At 31.3% G+C, this 22,220-nt stretch overlaps 1 protein-coding gene across 2 annotated transcripts in view; it reads left to right on the forward strand.

Moving 5' to 3' along the window:
• The first annotated feature begins 2,035 nt into the window (after nt 1-2,035).
• tns3.2 (tensin 3, tandem duplicate 2) overlaps nt 2,036-22,220 on the forward strand; it is a 66,482-nt gene continuing 46,297 nt past the window's right edge. The window contains exons 1-11 of one of the 2 annotated variants that reach the window (XM_073817056.1): nt 2,036-2,209; nt 2,302-2,352; nt 3,134-3,256; nt 3,375-3,439; nt 6,702-6,785; nt 9,369-9,478; nt 13,159-13,219; nt 13,340-13,415; nt 13,529-13,658; nt 16,268-16,345; nt 16,475-16,576. In XM_073817056.1, coding sequence (XP_073673157.1) covers nt 2,060-2,209; nt 2,302-2,352; nt 3,134-3,256; nt 3,375-3,439; nt 6,702-6,785; nt 9,369-9,478; nt 13,159-13,219; nt 13,340-13,415; nt 13,529-13,658; nt 16,268-16,345; nt 16,475-16,576 — 1,030 coding nt within the window. In that variant the 5' untranslated portion in view covers nt 2,036-2,059. Of the gene's footprint in view, nt 2,210-2,301; nt 2,353-3,133; nt 3,257-3,374; nt 3,440-6,701; nt 6,786-9,368; nt 9,479-13,158; nt 13,220-13,339; nt 13,416-13,528; nt 13,659-16,267; nt 16,346-16,474; nt 16,577-22,220 lie in introns of those variants that run through there. The other variant, XM_073817055.1, reaches the window with a different exon arrangement.

Genomic DNA, 22,220 nt, shown 5'->3' on the forward strand with positions numbered 1-22,220 from the left:
TAATGAGCAGAAGAGACTTTCAAAAACATTTTAAAATCTTCCCGACCTTTGAATGATTGAACAGCAGTGTATTAGAGATATTATCGTAGGTGATGTTAAATAAAGAATAGTTTTATTTATTTGTTTATTTTTTTACTGCAGAGCTTTTATCATATGTTTGTAGAAATATTTTTAATATATTTCAATTCTTAAGTAGCCCTTGACCCTTATGACTGAACCTTTTTTTTTCTTCTACTTTTCAGAAGGGGGTCAAGGTCTTTTACTGGCTTATTGGCTGTGTATTAGTACTTATAAAGCACATATTCTGCTTGAACATATTACACATCCTTAATCATACCTAAACCTAACAACTGGACCACTAGTTTAATAAGCAGTTAATAGGAGTTTATTGAGACAAAAGTCATAATTAATAGTTCGTTAATAGCAAAAACTGTAAAACGGGACAGAGGTTCAGAAAAAAAGGACCTTCATGTTGTTAGGAATATTTAATTTCTTTTAATAAAAAAGTTAGTGTTAATATGAAGAAATGTTTTTTTTTTTTTGAGCTTCAAATCAGCATATTAGAGTGATTTCTGAAGGATCATATGACACTGAAGACTGCTGTAATGATGCTGAAAATGTAGCTTTGCTTTCACAGGAATAAATTACATATTATAATGTGTCTTAATAGAAAACATTTTAAATTGCAATTTTCTCAATATTACTGTTTTTACTGTATTTTATTTATTTATTTATTTTTTCCGGCCTTTGTGAGCATAATAGATTTAAAAATAAATGTTGAATGGTAGTTTTATAGATTTAATTGTTTTACCCTTTAAAAAATCATATTACTCATCATATTACTATCATAAATATTAGTTGTGACACTTTAAAAACTATGAACTAATAAGTTTGTTTTATGATTGATTTACATTAGTGCTGTCAAATCGATTAATCACGATTAATCACATATGTGTGTGTACTGTGTAGACAGTGGACCACAAAACCAGTCTTAAGGGTAATTTTTTTTTAAATTAAGATTTATACATCACTTGAAGCTGAATAAATAAACATTCCATTGATGTATGGTTTGTTAGAATAGAACATTATTTGGCCAAGATACAACCATTTGAAAATATGGAATCTGAGGGTGCAAAAAATCTAAATATTGAGAAAATTGCCTTTCAAATTTGTCCAAATGAAGTTCTTAGCAATCCATACTACTAATCAAAAATTAAGTTTTGATATTTTTATGGCAGGAAAATATACAAATCGTAATATTCTAATGATTTTTGGTATAAAAGAAAAATCGATAATTTATATATAATATTACAATGGTTTCTGAAGAATCATGTGACACTGAAGACTGGAGTAATGGCTGATGAAAATCAGTTCTGCGTCATAGAAATAAATTATATTTTCAAGTATGTTAAAATAGAAAAACAATATTAGAAATTGCAATAATATTTCACAATATTTTTGTATTTTTGACCAAATAAATACAGCCTTGATGAGCATAAGAGACATTAAAAACATTTAACTTTAATATCTGAAATCTAAGTTCTCTAGTACATCATTTATATCAAATGTATTTATTATCTCTTATGCTCATCAAGGCTGCATTTATTTGATCAAAAATACAGAAAAATGTTTTTACAATATAAAATAATGTTTTTTATTTGAATATACCTTAAAATATAATTTATTCCTGTGATGCAAAGCTGAATTTTCATCAGCTGTTACTAGAGCCTATAGTGTCACATGATCCTTCAGAAATCATTTTAATATGCTGATTTATTATTAGAATTATCAATACTGGAAACAGTTGTTATCAGTGCTAGAACTGTTCAATGCAAACAGTACAACATGTCTAATTGTAGTGTCCGAGCGCTTGACAAAACCCTACTGTTATTTGTCTGTTGGCTGTAATTTCAACCAGTGCAGATCTTTCATGGATTCTTGCAGATTTGCTCATCCCTACATGCCAAAACAAATGCTTTCAAAGAGTCCTGCACATTATTGAACTGAAGCCAGTCTCATCCTCTCTGCAGATCTCCTCCCATGAGGGAAAACCATTGTGATGGCGGAGAGATCAGAATTTGACCTGGACTACATTACGGAGCGTATCATTGGCATCACCTTCCACCAGTCCTGCACAGAGCAGACGTACCAGCACAATCTGCGCAGAATCACGCAGATGCTGCAGTCCAAACATGCTGATCGATACATGGTGAGCTGACAAGAAAAACAAATTAATCAGATAACTAATGACTGTTACTTTTGGGGTCACATGGAACATAACCTTTATTTTCCTACGTGCAGGTCATCAACTTATCCGAACATAGTGATGATCTCAGCAGAATGAATCACAGGGTAACGATAAACTGTGTGTCATGTGACTGTTACAGATGTGTGATAGTATGCATACTTCCATTCAAAAGTTTGGGGTTGATAAGACTTTATGCTTTTGAAATGCGTTCATCAAGGCTGCAATTATTTGATCCAAAATAAAATAAAAAATGGTAATATTCTAAAATATTGCCAAAAATTGCCAAAAATCATAAACATCATGTTCCATGAAGATATTTTGTAAATTCCCTACCATAAATGTATCAAAACATAATTTTTGATTCGTAATATGCATTGCTAAGATGTTCCACATTTCCACATTTTCAAATATCATAACAAACCACCCATCAATGGAAAGCTTGTTTATGACTGGTTTTGTTATCCAGGGTAACATATTATGATATTATAAAATAATATTAAAAATTATTAATAAAATTAAATGTTTATATATTTTTATATGTTTCAGTGATGGTGATATTTCAGCATCATTACTCCAAACTTTGGGGTCACATGATCCTTCCGAAATTGTTCTAATATGCTGATTTGCTGCTCAAGAAACATTTCTTATTATTATGAATCTTGAATACTGCATAATATTATTTCGTGACAACCATGGTACATTTTTATTAGCATTCTTTGATGAACAGAAAGTTTAAATGAAGAGCATTTATTTGAAATAGAATTTTACTGACAGTTTGATCCATTTAATGCAACCTTGCTGAATAAATAAAATAAAAAATCCTCCTAACCCCAATTTTTTTTTTTGAAAATACATGTTTAACTGTTTCACATTTCTGACTGTTAGGTGGTGGATTTGGGCTGGCCAGAGAGACACGCTCCATCGCTCCATCTGCTGTGTTCAGTGTGTAAAAACATGGACAACTGGCTTAGGGCACACTCTGAGAATGTGCTGCTGCTACACTGCAAAGTGAGATTTAAAGATATGGTTTATTCTCAGGTTCAAAGTCCATTATTTGTTTCTGGGACTCTGACTCCGTCCTGGAGGAATGCCACGGTTGGTTAACTTCTTCCTGTGTCTCTCATAGGGCAGCAAAGACAGAGTGGGTGTGGTAATATCCTCTTACATCCAGCTATCAAATGTTTCCTCCAGGTACAATTCAGCAATTCATATCCATTGTTAACAAGTCAAAACATCTTTAGAAACACAATTGCCTTCTCAAACAAGCTGAGTAAAGGAATAGTTCAGTTTAAAATGACCATTTTGGTTTCTATTTACCCTCATAGCATTTTAAATCTGTATGACTTTCTGTGTGATTACAATAAATGGCCAAGCTTCTATTGTAAAAGTAGATGAAAGTAGTCGTTTTGATTAAGCACTCCAAGTCTTCTGAATTCATGTGATGGCTATGTGTGAGCCATGGATTCAAATGTAAGTCATTATTCACTGAAAATATTGATGAATTTATGAGCAATGTCCTTTTTCCATTCTTTTGATTTGGACCTTCTAATGAATTCAGCTGAAGCTATTCAGCTATTTAAAACTGAATGAAAAGTAAAAGAGTAAAAGTTTTTCGAAATTTTCTCATTTGGAACAAAGAAAGCCATATACAATTAGAACAACATGAAAGAACACTGCTTTTTGGGTGCACAATTAAAACTGCCCCATGATTTACTCACTGTAAAGCTATCCTAGGTGTGTATGACTTCCTTCTTTCAGATGAAAACAGTTGGAGTTATATTAAAAAATGTTCTGACTCTTCCAAGCTTTACAATGGCAGGGAATGGCCGTTGAGATTTTGAAGTCCAATAAAGTGCATCCATCCATCATAATAATTACTCCACACAGCTCTGAAGGGTTAATAAAGGCCTTCTGAAATTAATCTATACATTTTTATCAGAAAAATATCCATATTTACAACTTTATAAACTATAATCTTCCACTAACTTCAGTGGATGACGTAGGACGTAGGTGAACATGATGGCTAATGTGAAAGCATAAAGGAGAGCACAAAACCAAACACTTGTCTTGGAACTCCAATCTCTCATGAATGCTTGAAGAGCTGTTTGGAGCACTTTTTATAATGGATGGATGCACTTTATTGGACTTCAAAATCTCAACAGCCATTCATTGCCATTATAAAGCTTGGAAGAGCCAGGACATTTTTTTTAACTCCAATTGTATTCATCTGAAAGAAGAAAGTCATATACACCTAGGATGGCTTGAGGGTGAGTAAATCATGGGGAAATGTTTATTTTTGGATGAACTATTCCTTTAAAATCTTTTTAACAGTGTTTCCCCTAGGAAACTTTTCGGTACTTTTATTTTTGTAATAACAAAAATATTTCAGTGAAAAAATAAGTACAAAGCTCTCAGTTTTAACATTTTGAACAATAGGGCCCTACTAATCTAAATAAAAAAAAAATATATATATATTTTGTTTATATTTTCTGATAATCAAATAAAGGCATTAAACATTTATTTATTTTTTAATCAATTGAAAATTAAAGCCTTTTATTTTTTTGGCAAACAAACAGAGGATTACTGTTAAAATTAATACATGAAAGAAAAGGAAAAAAGTGAATATTCAGTTTAAAAATTCTTAAAGGGGTCACCGGATGCAAAACTCACTTTTACATGTGGTTTGAACATTAATGTGTGTTGGCAGTTTGTGTACACAACCACCCTACAATGATAAAAATCCACCCAGTGGTATTTTTTTTAATCTTTAAAAGTATTATCCCCTTTTTAAAATCAGGTCATTCTCAGCTTCTTTTCGGGTGTGATGGCACATCGACAGAGGCCGCTCGCACGATAGTTGATTGACATGAGCGCCTTTCCTTAGACCCGCCCTCACTGAGCTGAAACAGTCAGACTCCGATCGCTATTGTGTCGACTCAGGTGCAGGGGAAGACAAGAATTTCTCCGATTGAGCGATTGAGGTGTTCTGTTGTTGGATGTAGTAATGAACATAGCAGTCGTCATTTACTCCCAACATCAGACCAACTGAAGACGCAGAAGATTAACGTTACTTTCGTTTTTGAAAGAAAAGCGCAGATCCCAATCTGCATATGCACCTATGTTTGTGCGAATCATTTGTGATGTAGCTTCACCCACAGCAGAAGTGAGTATAAAGGGTTTTTATGCATCTTTGCAAATGACTTAATAATGTGCTAGTTAGCAAGTTTTGCAGCTAAACATGGCTAAATGCGGCTCAAATATACATTAGGCTTGTCATCCCAAGGCAGAGAGGGGCGTGGTGAGCAGAGCTCATTAGCATTTAAAGGAACATGCAACAGAATAGCTCGCTCTAAAAGGGCTGACTTTGACAAGGTAAAAACAACAACATTTTTTTACACTATACCACTGAGAAATTTAAAACCAAAGTATGTTTTTAGACTTCTCATTAAGACCCTAAAGAATATAAACTTGTGGAAAATGGGCATCTGATGACCCCTTTAAAAATAATTGTAGTATTTTTTTTTTCTACAAATAAGTGGTTAATCTTGTTGCAATATTTATATTTTAATCTTTTATTTGTTTTATTTAAATTTGTCAGAAAAGGGAATATATAAACATGTACATTATACTGTACAAAAGTAATACAAGACATAGTTCTGTTACATGTTACACTACTTTTATTTTGACAGGTTGCGTGAAGTTTCTGCACACATGTGTGTAAGTTACACAGGATGCTAGTTTTCTCAAATGAAAGGGAAAACCAAAACGAAAAATAGTAGTAAACAAAACTGCGTCTTCGCCATTCGTACATACAGAGGCACACGGAACATACATGATTCAAATTCAAACTTATTTGGGTTTCAGTATTCACAGACACTAGTCAATATCGCAGTTCAAACTAAGTGACAGACCAACTTCATCCAAAAATCTACGAATTCCATAGCATTCCGTGTTATAGAGTAAATTCCGTTTTTATGAATGGATTCCGCGATCCTTTAGTGTTTTCGCGGAGGAGAAATTTTTGATGCGTGACCATGTAAAACCATGTAAATAAGATATATAAGAATCAGGTATAGACCTGTTCTATAGGAAAGTTAACCTTAAACGACTTCTATTGTGGTCTGGCGATATATAGAAAATAATATTTAACTTGACCTTGCTTAATCTAATGGCAGGGGAAACACTGTTTAATGATAGCCTTTGTCATCATTTGCTCACCCCCATGTTGTTCCAAACCTGTAAGTTTCTTCTGCAGCACGATAATATCTGATATAAATCTTAATAGCTTCATCTGGCATCTTTTCAAAAGTCTGTACTTGAATATATAAAAGCATAGTGCGGATGTGACAACTGCATGTTGTGGCATGTACTGTATATAAAATTATGGCACAATTGACCTAACAAAATGATTTTATCAGTTTATACCTTCATGCGTGTCCTTTTTGTTTTTCAGTGAGGAACATGCATTAGATCTCTACTCCATGAAGAAATTTTGCAGTGATAAAATGGTCAACCTTATGACGCCATCTCAGAAAAGGCAAGGCTCATTCGTTTATGCATTAACTTTCTTTTTTTTCCTCTTGTACTGTTGCTTTTCACCTTGAAGCATACTGAAGTGTTGGTGGTGTTATGGCTGTTGGTCACTCAGCAGTCTGTCATGAGTAAAGGTTATGCTCTGGACAGTGGTTCAGGGTCACACATGGGAGGAAATCCCCCTATGCAGTCTGGACGTCCTGATATTATTCCCACTTCCTTTTTTTGTGAACTATCTTCATTTTACACTTCTATTTTCTTTTTTACATCGTACTGAAAGACATTGCTTGTCACCCCTCATGCACGTGCAAGCTGAGCAAGAGTTTTTACTTTTTCCCCTGCTGTTTCGTGCATTATCATTTTTTCCTTCCCTTATGTTGTCCCATCTCTATTGACTCTAGAAACACTTTTTAGTAGATGAGTTATTGTAAAGCTTTGAAAATGGCAACATAAATATAATACTCTGATCGGTTGCTGGAACAACACAAAGAAGCTGTTTTTGGCAACACTGTAAAGAAGCTATTTATTCTCTTTGATAGTGAGGCGCACCCAGAATAGCACTAAATCAGTGGAAGGCTGTCAAGAAATGTGAAATTTTTTTTAAGCTTTTATAATGAGTAACACTTTTCCATCGAAAAATGGTTTCTCCACAGATTTTAAGTTTATATCTTGCAGTTCTAAATTTATATCTAGCAATCTCATATCTCTCATATCTATTTATATCTCTTGCTCAGAATTGTGAGATATAAACTTAGGATTGCAAGATTCAAATTCACAACTCTGAGAAAAAAGTCAGAATTGTGAGATGTTAACTCGCGATTGCTTGTGTTGTTTATTCCAAATTCTGAGAGGAAAAGTTGGAATTTAGGACACAAACTTGCAATTCTAAGAAAAAAATCTTTTTTTATTCTTTCGTGGCAGAAACAAAAAAAAACTGAATTGTGAAATGTAAACTTGGGGGATTCAAACTCACAATTCAGAGTAAAAAGGTTAGATTGGGAGGTGTTAACTCGCAATTGTGAGTATGTAACTTGCAGTGCTGAGAAGAAAAGTTTAAATTGTGAGATGTAAACTCAGAAGTGCAAAAACAAAGTAAGACTTTAAATTGCAGTTCTGACTTTTCTTTATAATTCCAAGCTTATATCTCGCAGTTCTGCAAATTTTCTGAAAAAGTCAGAATTAAGAGATGTTAACTCAGAATTGTGAGATAAAAACTTGTAATTCTGAGAAAAAAGTCAAAATTGTGAGATATAGGCTCAGAAGTGCAAGAAAAAGTAGGGCATTATATTGCGATTCTGACTTTTTCACATAACTCTGTTTATATCTCACAGTTTTGAGAATTCTGAGAAAAATGTCAGAATTTCGTGATGTTAACTCGCAATTCTGAGTCTATAACTTGCCATTCTGAGAAAAAAAAGTTGGAATTGTGAGATATAAACTTGTAATTCTGAGAAAAAAAGTCAGGATTGTGACAGCAAACTTAGCATTGCATAAAAAGTAATACTTTCTATTACAATTCTGAGTTTATATCTCAGTTTTGAGAATTTTGAGAAAAAAAAGTCAGAATTTCAAGATGTTAACTCATAATTGTGAGTCTATAACTTGCAATTCTGAGAAGAAAAGTTGGACTTGTGATATATAAACTTGTAATTCTGAGAAATGCAAGAACAAAGTAAGACCTTATATTGCAATTCAGATTTTTCCCTCATAATTCTGAGTTTATATCTGAGTTTATATCTCACAGTTCTGAGAATTTTAAGAAAAAAGTCAGAATTTTCGCAATTCTAAGTCTATAACTTGCCATTCTGAGAAAAAAGTTGGAATTGTGAGATAAAAATGTGTAATTCTGAGAAAAAAGTCAGGAATTTGACTCATGCAATTCTGAGTTTAAATCTTTTCTGAGTATTTCGAGAAAAGAAGTCAGAATTTCAAGATGTTTACACGCAATTTTGAGTCTATAACTTGCAATTCTGAGAAAAAAAAGTCAGAATTGAGATGTAAACACAGAAATGCAAGAAAAAAGTAAGACCTTTTTTTCTCATAATTCTGAGTTTATATTTCTTAGTTCTAAGAATATTTAGAAATAAAAGTCAGAATTTCGAGATGATAACTCACAATTGTGAGTTTATACCAATCTGAGAATAGTTGGACTTGTGATATGTAAACTTGTAATTCTGAGAAAAAAGTTAGAATTGTAAACCTACACAAGTCTTATGTAAAAGTAAGACTTTATTTTGCAATTCAGATTTTTTTCTTCATAATTCTGAGCTTATATCTCACAGTTCTGAGAAAACAAGTCAGAATTTTGAGCTACAAAAGTTGCAATTAGTGTATTTATTTATTAATTTCTTATGGTGGAAACTGCCTTCCATACTTTTCACGTCGTAGGCTTGTTTGTTTGGAAATATTCATCCATTCTTTCTTCCTGAGAAATCCCTTTGTTTTAAACTGCTGATAAAACCCAGACTAATGCATCTTTTTTCTGTTCTATTATTGACTTCATCTGAAGTTGTGCTGGTGTTGTGAGGCTTGATTTATTATTGTCTTGTGTCAGTATGAGTGACTGAGGTGTTTGTGGATGATTCAGGTATGTGCAGGTGTTTGGCAGGCTCCTTACCCGTCAGATCCGCATGAACTCTTCCCCGCTCTTCATCCATGGCATTAATATCCATCCCATTCCTGACTTCCACACTACAGGTGAGGAAAACACCCATATGTCATACATGCAGTCTTTTAACTTAAAGTAAAATAGTGTTTTTAGTTTCCAAATAATTTTAGTATATGTCATCCCATTTAATATCTCATTTATTTCTTTTATACATTTATAGAGAACCGAGTTTTCTCAGAATCTCTTAGTTCTCCAATTTTTCTCCTGAGAAAAATACTTCAGTAATCTTACCTAAAGTATTACTTCAGCCAAAAATTAAAATTCTGTCATCCTTCTCTCATTTCTTTTTTCTGTGGAACACAAAAAAAAAAACGCTATTTTGATGAATGTGGGAAACCAAACTCTTTTGGTGATCATTGACTTCAGTGACAACGGTGTACCAGTTCTAACGCCATTGCAAAAGTTTGAGCAAAGCATGCTAACTGTTCTGTCATTGGCTGCACAGATGAGCACAGAACACTATATAGAGTCCCAGCCTCAGAAGAGACAAGAGAGCAGTAGATTTGTTTATTTATTTACTGTATATTACGCTGCTGCCACACAGATCTAATATAAACATGCGATTTCTTTCCCAGCTGTTTACCTTCACAGACATAACCAACTGCTTTTGTAACTCATGTGTGTTTTTAACATAGAACATTAACATTAACATTGACAGTTTAAGTGCAATAAGACATGAACGAGAACTTAGTTTAGTACTTACATGCAATTTGACAGCCACTTTTGTGTGTGTGCTTTGAATGTGTGTGCTCAGAAAACCCTATATCAGAAGTTTAAACTAATATGGTTTAAATGCATGAATTCAGCGCTATAGACATGATAGTCCAAACCAAACCGAGTATCTGAGCTATGAGCAAAGGCACAGCCCTATTCTGGAAAAGGTGGCGGGGAGCATTTGCATTTAACTAATTTTGTATTTCCACTTAAAATATTTTTTCAATAAATTTTACAAAATAATACAAGTAATAATCTCTGGGGTATTTTTTAGCTGAAACTTCACAGACGCATTCTTGTAAAAAGAGACATAAGTTTTGTTATTATTATTAGTATAAAAATAAAAATGAGAAGTGCCACTTTGGAAACCTCAAAACAGCTTTTCATATTTTATGTTTAAGTTTATATATTATATTTCAGTTCAAGTTTTTTTTTCTCTCAAATTATGCATTTTATTTATTTATTAGTTTAATTTTAGTAAAAAGTTTCAGTAAGTTTAAATATGTTTTTAAATTTTATTTCAGTTCAAGTTTATTTCCCTCAAGTTATTTATGCAGTTTATTTTATTTTATTTTTCAGTTTAATTTTAGTTAAAACTTTCAGTAATTGCTGTTTTTGCCAATTCTGTTATTATTATTTTTTAGAAAATTTAGTTTAAAATGTATTTTTCATTTTTAAAGTTAAACTAAATGAGAAATGCCACCTTCAATACCTGAAATAAAACAGGTTTATATATATTTTATTTCAGTTCAAATTTTGTCCCCCTCAATTTATGCATGTATGCATTTTATTTATTTTTTATTTTTATTTTTTAAGTTTAATTTTAGTTAAAAGTTTCAGTAAGTTAAAATGTTTTTACATTTTATTTCAGTTAAATTTTATTTCCGTCGTTAAGTATGCATTTTATCTTATTTCATTTTTTAGTTTAATTTTAGTTAAAAGTTTCAGTAATTGCTGTTTTTGTATTTTTGTTGTTACAATTAGTTTTTAGAAATTTTGGTTTAAAATTTTGTTTTACTTTTAAGTTAAACTAAATGAGAAAGGCCACCTTGAAAACCTGAATTAAAACAGATGTATATATTTTTTTATTTCAGTTAAAATTTTGTCCCTCTCAAGTTATGCATGTATGCAATTAATTTTTTTAATTTTTCCAGGTTAATTTTAGTTAAAAGTTTCAGTAAGTTTAAATATGTTTTTATATTTTATTTCAGTTCAAGTTTATTTCCCTCAAGTTATTTATGCAGTTTATTTTATTTTATTTTATTTTTCAGTTTAATTTTAGTAAAAAGTTTCAGTAATTGCTATGTTTTTGCCAATTCTGTTATTATTAGTTTTTAGAAAATTTAGTTTAAAATGTATTTTTCATTTTTAAAGTTAAACTAAATGAGAAATGCCACCTTCAATACCTGAAATAAAACAGGTTTATATATATTTTATTTCAGTTAAAATTGTGTCCCCCTCAATTTATGCATGTATGCATTTTATTCATTTTTTAATTCAAGTTTAATTTTAGTTAAAAGTTTCAGTAAGTTAAAATGTTTTTATATTTTATTTCAGTTCAATTTTATTTCTGTCGTTAAGTATGCATTTTATCTTATTTCATTTTTTAGTTTAATTTTAGTTAAAAGTTTCAGTAATTGCTGTTTTTGTATTTTTTGTTGTTACAATTAGTTTTTAGAAATTTTGGTTTAAAATTTTGTTTTACTATTAAGTTAAACTAAATGAGAAAGGCCACCTTGAAAACCTGAATTAAAACAGATGTATATATTTTTTTATTTCAGTTAAAATTTTGTCCCTCTCAAGTTATGCATGTATGCAATTAATTTTTTTAATTTTTCCAGGTTAATTTTAGTTAAAAGTTTCAGTAAGTTTAAATATGTTTTTATATTTTATTTCAGTTCAAGTTGAATTCCCTCAAGTTATTTATGCAGTTTATTTTATTTTATTTTATTTTTCAGTTTAATTTTAGTAAAAAGTTTCAGTAATTGCTATGTTTTTGCCAATTCTGTTATTATTAGTTTTTAGAAAATTTAGTTTAAAATGTATTTTTCATTTTTAAAGTTAAACTAAATGAGAAATGCCACCTTCAATACCTGAAATAAAACAGGTTTATATATATTTTATTTCAGTTAAAATTGTGTCCCCCTCAATTTATGCATGTATGCATTTTATTCATTTTTTAATTCAAGTTTAATTTTAGTTAAAAGTTTCAGTAAGTTAAAATGTTTTTATATTTTATTTCAGTTAAATTTTATTTCCGTCGTTAAGTATGCATTTTATTTTATTTCATTTTTTAGTTTAATTTTAGTTAAAAGTTTCAGTAATTGCTGTTTTTGTATTTTTGTTGTTACAATTAGTTTTTAGAAATTTTGGTTTAAAATTTTGTTTTACTTTTAAGTTAAACTAAATGAGAAAGGCCACCTTGAAAACCTGAATTAAAACAGATGTATATATTTTTTTATTTCAGTTAAAATTTTGTCCCTCTCAAGTAATGCATGTATGGAATTAATTTTTGTAATTTTTCCAGGTTAATTTTCGTTAAAAGTTTCAGTATGTTTAAAATATATGTTTTTATATTTTATTTTAGTTCAAGTTTAATTCCCTCATGTTATGTATGTCATGTATGCATTTAATGTTACTATTTTTATTTTTCTGTTAAATTTTAGTTAAAGTTTAAAATATAAATTTTTATATTTTATTTCAGTTAAAGTTATGTATTTATTTTATTTTATTTTTTAGATTACATTTAGTTAAAAGTTTCATTAATTGCTATGTTTTTGCCATGTTTGATATCATTAGTAGTTTTAAGAAATTGTTATTTACATTTTAGTTTTTATTTTACGTTAAACTAAATGAAAATGAGAAATGCCACCTTGGAAACCTGAAATAAAACAGGTTTTTATATATTTATATATTTTATCTTTTTTATAGTTTAATAATTAAATGAACTATAAAAAAGGTAATACAATTTTCCCCTGGGTTTGTTTGTTTTCAGTTTGTCAGCTGTTAATCAGAGTGTATCAAGACACACAGACAGTATACACATCAGGAGTGCAGTAAGACACTGGATATTATATAAATAAAATATAAAAGTGCTTCTGTAACATGCTGGACATATTATGTTAATCATCATGTGATTATTCAGTGTATATTTAGTGCTTGTGTATAACTTTCAGTCAGGTTGCTGTAGGTCAGATGGACAGAGTGTGTTTTGTTGTGGAACCCCCGCAGATGCTCAAAGGTGATTTCATGGTGAGACGTCTCTCTGTCTATTACACACACACACACACACACACACAGAGACAGCACTAATCTTATGAAAACCACACACTGTATCATCTTCATTTGTTCTTTTTCTTTTTCAGATTGTGTGTTATCATAAAAATGATTCCATGAGGACTCATGAGACAGTGTTTTGTGTGCAGTTCCACACCGGTGCTGTGTGTGGAGACCGACTTTCCTTGCATAAAGAAGACCTTGATCATGCAAATAAAGGTACATAAAGTGTTTGGTCAATCTTTGCACTCAAAATAGGAAGGTATTTCCATTCGCTAAATAACAAACCAAGTAATGTTTATTTTGTAGCACAAACTTTTATCTTTTATCTTTTCAGATAAATCAATAGATGTATTGTTCAAAATGTTGACAAAGTATTTGAACTGTAAATCTGGTTGACAAATGTTATTGGAAAATGTTCATAGTTAATGTGATGAACTATGTCAGTGATTTATTCTGTTATGTGAACCTGAGAAACCTTGAAAACCTTAAAAAATATTTCAAGAAAACCTTAAATGTGGAGTAAATGGACCAGAGCTATTATACTTACTTTAAAATAAAATAAAATAAAATAAAATAACTTGAAGGAATAAAAACCTAAACTGAAACAAAATATATAAAAACCTGTTTGAAAAATAAATGTAAATAACAATTTCTAAAAACTAAAAATAATAACAATAACAAACATGACAAAAACAGCAATTATTGAAACTTTTAACTAAAATTAAACTAAAAATAAAATAAATACATAACTTGGGGGAAATAAACTTGAACTGAAATAAAATATAAAAACATATATATTAAACTTACTGAAACTTTTAGCTAAAATTAAACTGAAAAACTAAAAACAAACTAAAAAATAAAATGCATAACTTGACGGAGAAAAAAACTTGAACTGAAATAAAATTAAATAAAATGCATACATAACTTGAGGGAAATAAACTTGAACTGAAATAAAATAAAATATAAAAACTTATATTTTAAACTTACTAAAATTTTTAACTAAAATTAAACTGAAAATAAATAAATAAAAAACCTTTAACTGAAATAAAATATATAAAAACCCAGTTTTAATTCAGGTTTTCAATGTGGCCTTTTTTATTTTCATTTTAGTTTAACTTAAAATTAAAATTAATATTTAAATAAAAATGTCTAAAAACTAATAATAATAACAAAAATGACGAAAAACAAAGCAATTACTAGAACTTTTAATTTAAATTAAACTGAAAAATAAAATAAAATGCATACATAACTTAAAGAGGGAAAAATAATAACTGAAATAAAACACAAATACTTATATATTAAATGCATATAAAATAGAAAAACCTGTTTTATTTCAGGTTTTCAATGTGGCATTTTTCATTTTAGTTTAACTTAAAATTAAAATTAATATTTAAATAAAAATGTCTACAAACTAATAATAAAAATAATAGCAAAAATGACCAAAAACAAAGCAATTACTGGAACTTTTAATTTAAATTAAACTGAAAAATAAAATAAAATAAAATAAACTGCATACATAACTTAAATTAAGTGTATATAAAATATAAAAACCTGTTTTATTTCAGGTTTTCAATGTGGCATTTCTCATTTTAATTTAGTTTAACTAAAATGTAAATAAAAATTTATTAAAACTAATATTAACAACAAAAAAGACAAAAACAGCAATTGCTGAAACTTTTAACTAAAATTAAATTGTAAAATAAAATGCATACATAACTTGAGGGGAAAAAAACTTTAACTGAAATAAAATAAAATAAAATGCATACATAACATAGGGAAATACATAGGGAAAATAAACTTCAACTGAAATAAAATATAAAAAAACTGGTTTGTTTCAGGTTTTCAAGGTGGCATTTTTCATTTAGTTTAACTTAAAATTAAATGAAAGTTCTAAAAGCTAATAATAACAACAAAAGTGGCAAAAAACATAGCCATTACTGCAACTTTTAATTGAAATTAAACTGAAAAATAAAATATAATAAAATGCATAACTTGACGGAGAAAAAAAAAACTTAAACTGAAATAATATATATAAACTTAAAAAATAAACTTAAAAAACATATAAAACCGGTTTTATTTGAGGTTTCCAAGGTGTTATTTCTCATTTTCATTTAGTTTTAAATTAAAACGGATATAAACATTTCTAAAAACTAATAATAATAACAAAAATGACAAAAACAAAGCAATTACTCAAACTATCAAACTAAAATTAACCAGAACAAAAATAAATAAAATGCATACATAACTCGAGGGGGAAAAACTTTAACTGAAATAAATTATAAAAACTTTTATATTTCATATATATAATTCATGCATCCACTAAAAAGTCTCAGAAAAAAATAATTCTTAGAAAAGCTGCAGCAGCAGTTATTTTCAGATGCCATTTTGTTTTTATATTTTGTTTTTAATGTAATGAAATGCATATTTTGAAAGGGCAACATACATTTTTAACTTCATTATTTTGAGTGCAGATATGTGTTTCCGTAGTGTGTGCGTGACTGAGCATGTGAGCGAGTGCTCAGTGTTTTTGGTAAATAATGACAGACAAGACACACAATGACCCAAGCAGATCTGAGAAAGAGACAGACAACTTAACTCTTCACACAAACACTTGTGCAATAGGAAACCTTACTCAGTCAACTGTAATTTTAAATGGACAGAAGTGAAAACAGTCACATTGCTGTGGCGAATGTGCTCACCAGTCACAGATATATCAGCTGTCATTGAACTTGTGTGTGTTGATGTTCCCACATTGCTGTGCAGCGCAGTTTTTTTCCATACCTTTCATCTTTTTCAGTCATCATTTGCTCTTGTCTCTATTCAAGACTCAAGATTCCCAGAGGACGGCGTGGTGGACGTGCTCTTTTCAGAAATTGCCGACAGAGACCGATCCCTTGCTTCAGGTATCCTCACGTTTCTCTGGAACGAAAGGTGTTTTGTGGATCTTTGTCAGTGTGGATTGTTTACAATGGCTGGTTCAGGTAGAAATTAATTTTGTAATAAATTAACACTCTGTGTTTCTCCATTTCAAGATTGTGGCCACTATAAGAACAGTTCAGCAGTTGTTATTGAAAACGATCCTCTGGATTCACTACAGGCTCAATGGGACTTTACTGAAAATCTTACAGCAGCAGGTAAGACTGGTTCTTCCTAATGTCTAGGGTAACACTTTACAATAAAGTTCCATTAGTTAATGTTTTAACTGGCATGAACAAACAATGGTCAATACATTTATTACAGTATTAGTTCATCTTTGTTAATGTTAGTTAATGAAAATAAGCAGAGCTCATTAGCATTTAAAGGAACATGCAACAGAATAGCTTGTTTTAAAAAGGGCTGATTTTGACAAGGTAAAAGAGATTGAACATTTTTAACCAAAGTATGTTATAGACTTCTCAATAAAGGATAACTATTGCCAAAATGCAACCTGCGCTGTTTTTTTTACTGTAAACGAGACAAACTTATATCTAAAAGCATAATTACGACAAACGAGCCATTTTTGAGATTGACCGTGATTTAGTTTTGTGGTCAGTGGCCGGTGAATGGGAGTACTAGGGGCATAAATTTGAGCGCATCAAAATCGATATTTTTACAACACTAAGAAGGCTCGACACACCATGACACTTTGCTCGAAGTATCGCCTGGGTCTCTACACATGAACTCGAGCATTGAGAACATTGTTTGTGTACACAGAGTTTACTAAAAAGAAAGGTTTTGAGCAACTCACTTTCACTGTTTGAGTTTCCGCTCGCGGCCGTCTTGCCAGTCAAGAGGTGTCGATCTCCGAATGCGAGGATGGATAGCTCCTCAAGCATATTTCCATATAAATGCACGGCTAATTCATTGTTTTGTCACAAGTGAAAAACAATATTAAACTTCTAGTTGTAAAAAGAGCCTCATATAAGCCTAATATTTCATCCTATGGAGACACCTCTTGACTGGCAAAACGGCTGCGAGCGGAAACCCAAACAGTGAAAGTGAGTTGTTCAAAAACTTTCTTTTTAGTAAACTCTGTGTACACAAACAATGTTCTCAATGCTCGAGTTCATGTGTAGAGACCCATGCGATACTTCGAGCAAAGTGTCATGGTGTGTCGAGCCTTCTTAGTGTTGTAAAAATACCGATTTTGAGGCGCTCAAATTTATGCCCCTAGTACTCCCATTCACCGGCCATTGACCACAAAACTAAATCACGGTCAATCTCAAAAACGGCTCGTTTGTCGTAATTATGCTTTTAGATATAAGTTTGTCTCGTTTACAGCAAAAAAAAACAGCCCAGGTTGCATTTTGGCAACAGTTATCCTTTAAGACCCTAAAGATTCATATCAACTTGTGGAAAATGGGCATCCGATGATGCCTTTAATAAAAATACAGTATTACTGTATCTTTTTTATCAAATAAATTCAGGCTAAAAAAGTTTAAACAATTATACAGTACCATTAAAACATTTGGGATCAGTACGATTTTTAATGTTTTTTTTAAGTAGTTTCTTATGCTCATCAAAGCTTCATTTGATCAAAAATACAGAAAGGATGTAATATTATGAAATATTATTTTGATGTAAAACAATGATTTTCTATATTAATACACATTAAAATTGAATTTATATCTGTAATTAAAGTTGAATTCTCAGGATCATTACTCCAGTCTTAAGTGTCACATGATCCTTCAAAAATCATTCTTATATTCTGATTTATTATTAGTGCTGGAAACATTTGTGCTGCTCAATATTTTTTTGAAACCTGTGATCAATAAAAGGTTAAAACGAAAAGCATTTATTTAAAATAGGAAGGCTTTCTGACAATGTACACTACTGTACAAAAGTTTGGGGTCAGTAATTTTTTATTCTTTTTTTTTAAAGAAAGTAATCCTTTTATTCGCCAAGGATGTGTTAATATAAAAAAAAAAGTGATAGCATAGATTTACATTGTTAGAAAAGATTTATATTTTAAATAAACGCTGTTCTTTTCACTTGTTATTCATCAAAGAATTCTAAAAAAAGAATCTATTTAGCAGCACAACTGTTTCCAACACTGATCATTCTAAAAACAAATCAGCATATTAAAATGATTTCTGAAGGATCATGTGACACTTATGACTGGTGTAACAGCTGATAAAAATTAATTTATGCGTATATTAAAATAAAAAACAGTATTTTATATTGTAATAACATTTTGCAATTTTTTTCTGTAGTTTTGATCAAATAAATGCAGCCTTGATGAGCATAAGAGGAGTCTTCTTTAAAAACATTACAAGTCTTACCGATCCCAAACTTTTGAGCGGTAGTGTATTAAAATACAAAATGGAATATGGAGTACAATTCTAGACAAGAACAAACAATAAATTAAACTGCAAACATGAAAAACATACAGTACAAAAGTAGAAAAAAAGTGATTTGTGTAACAAGACCATTAACTCAAAGCATTATATTTATTGAGATATAACCACAGTCTCAACTATACATTATGGCCCGGTTTCACAGACAGGGCTTAGACTAAGCCAGGATTAGGCCATAGTTCAATTAGGACATTTAAGTCATTTTTATAAACATGCTTGGAAAAAAACATTACAGGTGTGCATCTTGAGACAAAACAAAGGCACTGATATATTTTAAGATCAATCAGTGCAATTTTGTTTCAGTTGAAACAGCTCTGACTTACATTTTAGTCTAGGACTAGGCTTAAGCCTTGTCTGTGAAACCGGGAGTATATATAGCAAATTATATGCGTGCTATATTTCTTGAAATTAAATTTATTTACACAATATTTACATAAAATTCACAAGTGTTGGTCAGATTAGGAAGTTACTAGGGAAATGTGATTATACATATAGTCAATACAGACATAAAAAAGACCAAATGTGACCTTGGACCACAAAACTCTTAAGTCGCTGGGGTATATTTGTAGCAATAGCCAAAAATACATTGCATGGTTCAAGATTTTTGATTTTTCTTTTATGCCAAAAATCATTAGGAAATTAAGTAAAGATCATGTTCCATGAAGATTTTTTGTAAAATTCCTACTGTAAATATATCAAAATGTAATTTTTGATTAGTAAAATGCATTGTTAAGAACTCAATTTGGAGAACTTTAAAGGTGATTTTCTCAGTATTTTGATTTTTTTGCACCCTCAGATTCCAGATTTTCAAATAGACGTATCTCGGCCAAATATCCTAACAAACCATACATCAATAGAAAGCTTATTTATTGAGCTTTCATATGATGTATACATCTCAGTTTTGTAAAATTTAAAGGTTGTATCAGCGATTTCTAGCCTGAAACATAAAGTGTAAAATTCAGCTGATCTTTCATCACGATCCGCTCGCTGCCTGCCCCATAAATTGTCTGTGAAAAAACCGCGTCTCTCTGGTCAGCCTAGGGTCCGAGATATGCCAAAAAAACAATCGGCACTACCAACCATTCCACAGCAAAAACAAACATTGTTCCAACCAATCAGCGTCAGGGGTTTGGTGTTGTGGACTTTCGCTCCGCCTCCCTCACATCCCTGCACCAGTAGGAAAGTCCACAACACGAACCCCCTGACGCTGATTGGTTGGAACACGGTTTGTTTATCTGTGGAATAGTTGATAGCGCCGATTGTTTTTTTGGCATATCTCGGACCCTAGGCTGACCAGAGAGACGCGGTTTTTTCACAGACAATTTATGGGGCAGGCAGCGAGCGGATCGTGAATAAAGGTCAGCTGAATTTGACACTTTATGTTTTAGGCTAGAAATCGCTGATACAACCTTTAAGCTTATGACTGGTTTTGTGGTCCAGGGTCACAAATATGGTACTATTATTACTAGATTATCACTAGTCAACATTAAATGAATAATTAGTTTTTAAATCCCCCACATTATTTATGCCATTAGTGACATGTCTCTCTTTTTTGCTTTCTCGTAATTTCCTCACTAAATCAGTTAGTTTAGTTACACTTTACTATATCTTTATTAAAGGGATAGTTCACCCAAAAATGAAAACTGTCTCACAAATTCCTCACCCTCATGTCGTTCCAAACCCATAAGACCTTCATTTATATTTGTAACATAAGCAAAGATATTTCTGATGAAATCCGAGAGCTTTCTGATTCTCGTAGCTTTAAAAAATTAAGGATGAACCACTGATGGACTTTTTTTTTTACAATATCCTTACAACCTTTATGGGCCTTGAACATGGTAATTGCGTTGCTGTCTATGCAGGGATTTCATCAAAAATATCTTAATTTGTATTCAGAAGATGAACGAACATCTTACGGCTTTGGAACGACATGAAGGTGAGTAATTAATGACAGTATTTTCATTTTTAGGTAAAGTAACCCTTTAATTCTGGCTTTGCATTCACCAACTAATTCAGGACATGTTTTTATAGTACTTCATAGGCCTCTTATGGGACTTGAGTGGTGAAACCATGGGATTGTGGGATTTATTTTAGGATAGAAAACAAAGGAATGAATGCACATGTAAGCAGTGTTTACTTCAGGATGCAAAGAATAGATTTCCGAGACATGAAGTCTCGTAATGGTCTAGTAATTGTCAAGTAACGCTCTGCTACAGGAAACACGCTTTGCCTCTAATACCGTTATTAAGTCTGGGCACTGTTCGCTGAGGTTAATTGAAACATGTGAGTCAGTTTGGGACTGTTCAGAATGAGTGGAAAACGTAACCTCTTACAATAATAGTAAAATTCTTGCATTTGACCCTAATCTAATCTTGTTTGGCCTTAGGCCTCCAGACCGTAATGAGCTCCAAACCAGACCTGCCAGTTACCGTAGTACGGCCACAGTGCTCTGTGTTGTTGCCGTGGCTGTTTTCCTTTGGGGGTTTGTAATTACTGTAAATGTTAAGGTTGCTGCACTAAATGAACTGTAGTAAGACAGAGCTGCTCGAACTACATGATGTTTTGTCGAGGAGAGTGAGTCAGGATATCAAAGCAAACGGACGAAGCTCAGACATAATAGACACAGATGACTTGTGTTATTCAAGGGCCAGCATGTTAGGGAGAGTGGACTAACATTCATTCTTTGTAATGTATCCATTTTCAAGTAAGGTTTAACTGTAACTAGGGTTGCACGGTATACCGGTACTACGGTAGTATCGCGATACTAAAGCTTAAAAATACCCGCGGTGCCATTGCATTTTTGAAACGGTAGTATCGTCCACACGGTAGCACCATAAGATATGTTGTATGCACGGCAGGAACACTGTTTAAAACGTTCATTTGAACATGCACGCCAGCAGAAACATTACAAGTTGATTGCTAAAATGTCTTTCTTCTGTGCTTTGTGTAGTACAGGCTGTCTCTACGCTTCATATGGTATTCAGCGTTTCCCGACGCTTCAGTTCAGTTTGAAATGAGAAGTTGCATGCGCACGTCGTTGTTCATGCTGCAGCTTATCAGAAGAGAGGGTCTGATTCAGACCTTCTGATGTTATTTAAAATAGCAGCTCAAGAATCAATTATTCAACATAAAAATATTTTACAAGAAAGTATTTTCGTATTTTTATTCATTTGCCCACTCTTAGAACAAGTGTAATAATTCGTTTCTGGAAGCATCTTTGCGAGCACGAATGCAATTTCATTCATTAACGTAGTGGCTTTGCACTTGGTTCTTATCAATCATTGTATATATATTTTTTCAACATTATAAATGAATACGTTTAAATATACAAGCTGATAACTTGGAAATTTCAAGATATGCGAGCAAAAAATGCTCCTGACAGTTCAGCACGATGAGCAAGACGAGCAAGATGTTTTATTTTCGTTTCTGTGTTCGAATCCGA

The sequence above is a fragment of the Garra rufa genome, chromosome 13 (genome assembly GCF_049309525.1).
Source record: "Garra rufa chromosome 13, GarRuf1.0, whole genome shotgun sequence".
NCBI classification, from domain to species: domain Eukaryota; kingdom Metazoa; phylum Chordata; class Actinopteri; order Cypriniformes; family Cyprinidae; genus Garra; species Garra rufa.